The sequence below is a fragment of the Panulirus ornatus genome, chromosome 31 (genome assembly GCF_036320965.1).
Source record: "Panulirus ornatus isolate Po-2019 chromosome 31, ASM3632096v1, whole genome shotgun sequence".
Classification (NCBI taxonomy): Eukaryota; Metazoa; Arthropoda; class Malacostraca; order Decapoda; family Palinuridae; genus Panulirus; species Panulirus ornatus.
Window position 1 is genome coordinate 18,801,829 of NC_092254.1, and position 7,458 is coordinate 18,809,286.

The following is a 7,458-nucleotide window of genomic DNA, read 5'->3' on the forward strand; positions in this document are numbered from 1 at the left end:
TACACATTCTTCAAGGCTCCCAGAATTTTCTCCCCCTCCCCCACCCTATGATCCACTTCCGCTTCCATGGTTCCATCCGCTGCCAGATCCACTCCCAGACATCTAAAACACTTTACTTCCTCCAGTTTTTCTCCATTCAAACTTACCTCCCAATTGACTTGACCCTCAACCCGACTGTACCTAATAACCTTCCTCTTATTCACATTTACTCTTAACTTTCTTTTTTCACACACTTTACCAAACTCAGTCACCAGCTTCTGCAGTTTCTCACATGAATTAGCCGCCAGCGCTGTATCATCAGCGAACAACAACTGACTCACTTCCCAGGCTCTCTCATCCCCAACAGACTTCATACTTGCCCTTCTTTCCAAAACACTTGCATTCACCTCCCTAACAACCCCATCCATAAACAAATCAAACAACCATGGAGACATCACACACCCCTGCCGCAAACCTACATTCACTGAGAACCAATCACTTTCCTCTCTTCCTACCCGTACACATGCCTTACATCCTCGATAAAAACTTTTCACTGCTTCTAACAACTTGCCACCCACACCATATATTCTTAATACCTTCCACAGAGCATCTCTATCAACTTTATCATATCCCTTCTCCAGATCCATAAATGCTACATACAAATCCATTTGCTTTTCTAAGTATTTCTCACATACATTCTTCAAAGCAAACACCTGATCCACACATCCTCTACCACTTCTGAAACCACACTGCTCTTCCCCAATCTGATGCTCTGTACATGCCTTCACCCTCTCAATCAATACCCTCCCATATAATTTACCAGGAATACTCAACAAACTTATATCTCTGTAATTTGAGCACTCACTCTTATCCCCTTTGCCTTTGTATAATGGCACTATGCACGCATTCCGCCAATCCTCAGTCACCTCACCATGAGTCATACATACATTAAATAACCTTACCAAACAGTCAATAATACAGTCACCCCCTTTTTTAATGAATTCCACTGCAATACCATCCAAACCTGTTGCCTTGCCGGCTTTCATCTTCCGCAAAGCTTTTACTAACTCTTCTCTGTTTACCAAATCATTTTCCCTAACCCTCTCACTTTGCACACCCCCTCGACCAAAACACCCTATATCTGCCACTTTATCATCAAACACATTCAACAAACCTTCAAAATACTCACTCCATCTCCTTCTCACATCACCACTACTTGTTATCACCTCCCCATTTGCGCCCTTCACTGAAGTTCCCATTTGCTCCCTTGTCTTACGCACTTTATTTACCTCCTTCCAGAACATCTTTTTATTCTCCCTAAAATTCATTGATACTGTCTCACCCTAACTCTCATTTCCCCTCTTTTTCACTTCTTGCACCTTTCTCTTGACCTCCTGTTTCTTTCTTTTATACATCTCCCACTCAATTGTATTTTTTCCCTGCAAAAATCGTCCAAATGCCTCTCTCTTCTCTTTCAATAATAATCTTACTTCTTCATCCCACCAATCACTACCCTTTCTAATCAACCCACCTCCCACTCTTCTCATGCCACAAGCATCTTTTGCGCAATCCATCACTGATTCCCTAAATACATCCCATTCCTTCCCCACTCCCCTTACGTCAATTGTTCTCACCTTTTTCCATTCTGTCCTCAGTCTCTCCTGGTACTTCCTCACACAAGTCTCCTTCCCAAGCTCACTTACTCTCACCACCCTCTTCACCCCAACATTCACTCTTCTTTTCTGAAAACCCATACAAATCTTCACCTTAACCTCCACAAGATAATAATCAGACATCCCTCCAGTTGCACCTCTCAGCACATAAACATCCAAGAGTCTTTCTTTCGCTCGCCTGTCAATTAACACGTAATCCAATAACGCTTTCTGGCCATCTCTCCTACTTACATAAGTATACTTATGTATATCTCGCTTTTTAAACTAGGTATTCCTAATCACCAGTCGTTTTTCAGCACATAAATCTACCATCTCTTCACCATTTCCATTTACAACACTGAACATCCCATGTATACCAATTATTCCCTCAACTGCCACATTACTCACCTTTGCATTCAAATCACCCATCACTATAACCCGGTCTCGTGCATCAAAACCACTAACACACTCATTCAGCTGCTCCCAAAACACTTGCCTCTAATGATCTTTCTTCTCATGCCCAGGTGCACATGCACCGATAATCACCCATCTCTCTCCATCAACTTTCAGTTTTTCCCATATCAATCGAGAATTTACTTTCTTACATTCTATCACATACTCCCACAACTCCTGTTTCAGGAGTACTACTACTCCTTCCCTTGCTCTTGTCCTCTCACTAACCCCTGACTTTACTCCCAAGACATTCCCAAACCACTCTTCCCCTTTACCCTTGAGCTTCGTTTCACTCAGAGCCAAAACATCCAGGTTCCTTTCCTCAAACACACTACCTATCTCTCCTTTTTTCACATCTTGGTTACATCCACACACATTTAGACACCCCAATCTGAGCCTTCGAGGAGGATGATCACTCCCCGCGTGACTCCTTCTTCTGTTTCCCATTTTAGAAAGTTAAAAGAATATATATATATATATATATATATATATATATATATATATATATATATATATATATATATATATATATATATATATATATATATATATATATATATATATATATATATATATATATATATATATATATATATATATATATTTGTATGTATGTATGTATGTAGCATTTATGGATCATACGAAGGCATATGATAGAGTTGATAGAGATGCTCTGTGGAAAGTATGAAGAATATATCGTGTGGGAGGCAAGTTGTTAGAAGCAGTGAAATGTTTTTATCGAGGATGTAAGGCATGTGTACGTGTAGGAAGAGAGGAAAGTAATTGATTCTCAGTGAATGTAGGTTTTCGCAGGGGTGTGTGATGTCTCCATGGTTGTTTAATTTCTTTATGGATAGGGTTGTTAGGGAGGTGAATGCAAGAGTTTTGGAAAGAGGGGCAAGTATGAAGTCTGTTGGGGATGAGAGAGCTTTAGAAGTGAGTTGTTCGCTGATGATATAACCCTGGTGGCTGATTCATGTGAGAAACTGCAGAAGCTAGTGACTGAGTCTGGTAAGGTGTGTGAAAGAAGAAAGTTGAGATTAAATGTGAACAAGAGCAAGGTTATTAGTTACAGTAGGGTTGAGGGTCAAGTCAGCTGGGAGGTAAGTTTGAATGGAGAAAAACTGGAGGAAGTGAAGTGTTTTTGATATCTAGGAGTGGATTTGGCAGCGGATGGAACCATGGAAGCGGAAGTGAATCATAGCGTGGGTAAGGGGGCGAAAATTCTGGGAGCGTTGAAGAATATGTGGAAGTCGAGAACATTATCTTGGAAAGCAAAAATGGGTATGTTTGAAGGAATAGTGGTTCCAACAATGTTGTATGGTTGCGAGGCGATGGATATGGATAGAGTTGTGCGGAGGAGGGTGGATGTGCTGGAAATGAGGTGTTTGAGGACAATATGTGGTGTGAGGTGGTTTGATCGAGTAAATAATGTAAGGGTAAGAGGGATGTGTGGTAATAAAAAGAGTGTGGTTGAGAGAGCAGAAGAGGGACGTTTTGAAATGGTTTTGTCACATGGAGAGAATGAGTGATTAAAGATTGACCAAGAGGATATATGTGTCAGAGGTGGAGGGAACGAGGAGAAGTGGGAGACCAAATTGTAGGTGGAAAGATGGAGTGAAAAAGATTTTGAGTGATCGGGGCCTGAACATGCAGGAGGGTGAAAGACATGCAAGGAATAGAGTGAATTGGAACGATGTGGTATACCGGTGTCGACGTGCTGTCAGTGGATTGAACCAGGGCATGTGAGGCGTGTGGGGTAAACCAATGAAAGTTCTGTGGGGCCTGGATGTTGAAAGGGAGCTGTGGTCTCGGTGCATCAATACATGACAGCTAGAGACTGAGTGTGAACGAATATGGCCTTTGTTGTCTTTTCCTAACGCTACCACGCACACATGAGGGGGAAGGGGCTGCTATTCCATGTGTGGCGAGGTGTCGATGGGAATGAATAAAGACAGACAGTGTGAATTGTTTGCATGTGTATATATGTATGTGTCTGTGTGTGCATATATATGTATACATTGAGATGTATAGGTATGTATATTTGCGTGTGTGGACGTGTACGTATATACATGTGTATGTGGGTGGGTTGGGCCATTCTTTCGTCTGTTTCCTTGCGTTACCTCGCTAACGCGGGAGACAGCGACAAAGCATATAATATATATATAGATATATAATTTTGATAATCCTGTAATTCTTTACCCCTCTGCTGAGTATGCTTCACGTATTTTCACTGAATCTGGCTTAAATGCTAATACTAAGAACTTTAATTTGTTCCCAGGCAATTTCGAAGTCCATCCTAGTATCAACCAAATCAAATGTGAGAATTTATAAAAACACGAAAACATAAGAATGTTGTTCATGACACACCCATCTACCCAGGTCAACCCCCGCCACATGACTCTCCTTGATCACTCTCCCTTACAACGTTTACGACCAGACAAAGCAGTCAATGTTTGGCCTAGAGAGACTGGTGTTGAACGGCGGGAACGAAATGTGATGTTGGAATTTGAATAACTTTGTTAGGTACTGGCACCTGATGATGAGGTGGATTATCTCCAAGAAACATGTCGACCCTGGACGGCCTTTATGAATGCGTCACGGTCGGTAAGTGTGAACACTGCACCACTTAGACGCTTATCTCCCTTCATACTAGAGTCAGTGACGGATGAAAACATCTCTCAGCAATGGTTCTGTATCTGATAGTGTACAAAGATCAGCGCTGGGATGACGGTGCCTATCACTGGGACATCAATGTCGTGTCCCGCATCCCACGTTCCGTTCACAAGAATAACATCATCACTGACAGTGAAGCTTGCACAAGTGTCACCAGATTCTCATACTTGGTCATTATTCCTTACAAACTTTCAGTCAGACGGAGACACACTGTAATTATGAGGGTCATCCACAAAATCTGTCGGTACCATAAAGTACACATACTACCTGGTCACTGTTACGTCCACACCTTCAGTAATGTGATATCACAGTGGATAGTTACCGTGTCACTGTTTCAATGTTATGACTGATTTTCACTTCTTTCACTTGGTCATGAATGTGACAAACCGTGAACTGTTATTTATGCTATATACCTACATCATGACATATCCTACAGCATTACTATGACATATACCTACATCATGACAGATTCCTATATCATGACCATGACATATGCTTATACCATGACCATGACATATACCGACATCATGACCATGACATATACCGACATCATGACCATGACATATACCGACATCATGACTGTGACATATACCTACATCATGACCATGACATATACCGACATCATGACCATGGCATATACCTACATCATGACCATGACATATACCGACATCATGACCATGACATATACCTACATCATGACCATGACATATACCGACATCATGACCATGACATATACCGACATCATGACTGTGACATATACCTACATCATGACCATGACATATACCGACATCATGACCATGGCATATACCTACATCATGACCATGACATATACCGACATCATGACCATGACATATACCTACATCATGACCATGACATATACCGACATCATGACCATGGCATATACCTACATCATGACCATGACATATACCTACATCATGACCATGACATATACCTACATCATGACCATGACATATACCTACATCATTACCATGACATATACCTACATCATGACATACCTACATCATGACCATGACATATACCTACATCATGACCATGACATATACCTACATCATGACCATGACATATACCTACATCATGACCATGACATATACCTACATCATGACCATGACATATACCTACATCATGACCATGACATATACCTACATCATGACCATGACATATACCTACATCATGACCATGACATATACCTACATCATGACTGTGACATATACCTACATCATGACCATGACATATACCTACATCTTGCCTGAGATAGTCTTACCTCCCAGCAGATGTCCTCCGTCCTCCCAGTAGGGTTCTGTGATGGCCCAGGGGCCACACAGTTCCCCCCACCCATCATTTCTGCACGTTGGGTCTGGCATCACACAACCGTTGCTCGACGCCTGCAAAGAGTGACAGGAGGAGCAATCTGTAACTAATGACTTGTCTTTCTTTTCCTATGTTAAACCATTACTGTCTCCTTGTTTTTGATAAATAAAGTCACCTGGCAAACTGCCAAGTGACGGAGGTGAGCGTGAACACGCCTGTTGTACTCACGTAACACATGCAGTACAGACATTCGTCCGTCAGTTCGGCTGTGGTGGTGGCCACCAGAACAGCCAGGAGGAGACACAGTGTACTGGACATTGTGCAGTGCTGCTGATACCGTGTATGTGTGTGAGTGTGCATTTGCTGTCTTTATATAAGTGTCCAGGAGCATAGTGTGAGATCTTGACACGTGCACATCGGAAAAATAAGCTGCAGCAGCTGTTGATCACACACACTGTAAGCCCGTCATTCGGTGTTGCCATCTTAGATTCACATGGAACCCGATAACGAATCTTAAAATGCATATCAAAGTATTCATAAGAAGCAAACCTTTGACTTTAACACAAATATATCATTTTGATATTTGCTGAGTCTACCCTGTTTCATATATGACTGAAGATTAGTTATATAGAAACGTATGTTACTTAATGTTAACATGAGTTCAGTGATGCAGTGCTTATGGTGCAAGCAACCAGATAAATTAGTAGAATTGATGTTTTTTTACGCGTACACTCATCCTCCACCCACATCCCAACGGTTGGTACAGAGAGAACATTAAAGTGGAAAAAAATTGTATCATGAAAGCTTAAAGGATGGAGCCCTTGAGTGTAGGGCCCGACTCCCACTCTGCACTTACAAGCAATCAAGCACACGAGATGGTAGAAGTGACGATCCATTCACTTAATACATACTGTTATGGGGAAGAAAATGCTCTCTGTAATCTAAATGTTTTCTCAATGGACGAAAGAAGAAAGAAAAGTCTAAGTGATTATGGAGAACGTGCAGTTCACACGATGCTAAAGGCAGCAAGTGATGGTAAGGAATTTAAAAAGTCACATTTACTCTAGTAGAGCATTGAGAATATTGCGCCGGACATAATGCCTCATGACAGAATGACAGACAGAAATAATGACACGAGACATGATGGTGCTACTACAAAATTAGAGCAAAGTGCACGAGTCATGTGATCAGAACTTTTAATAAATTTCGCAGAAAAGATTACCAGAAAATATTGTATTCATAGCTTCATAAGTAACTATGTTGTGAAGAGATAACACGAACCAGGTACAAGGTGAAGTGGAAAAATGTGGCATACCGTAGTCAACGTGCTCTCAGTGCATTGAACCAGAGCATATGAAGCGTCTGGAGT

General features: G+C 41.5%; 1 protein-coding gene across 1 annotated transcript in view; it reads right to left on the reverse strand.

Moving 5' to 3' along the window:
- LOC139758854 (lysozyme-like) overlaps window positions 1–6,465 on the reverse strand; it is a 33,491-nt gene extending 27,026 nt beyond the window's left edge. Inside the window, exons 1-2 of the mRNA XM_071680717.1 lie at window positions 6,318–6,465; window positions 6,043–6,163 (exon numbers count right to left, since the gene is read on the reverse strand). Coding sequence (XP_071536818.1) covers window positions 6,043–6,163; window positions 6,318–6,449 — 253 coding nt within the window. The 5' untranslated portion in view covers window positions 6,450–6,465. The remainder of the gene's footprint in view (window positions 1–6,042; window positions 6,164–6,317) is intronic.
- Between the last annotated feature and the right edge of the window lie 993 nt (window positions 6,466–7,458).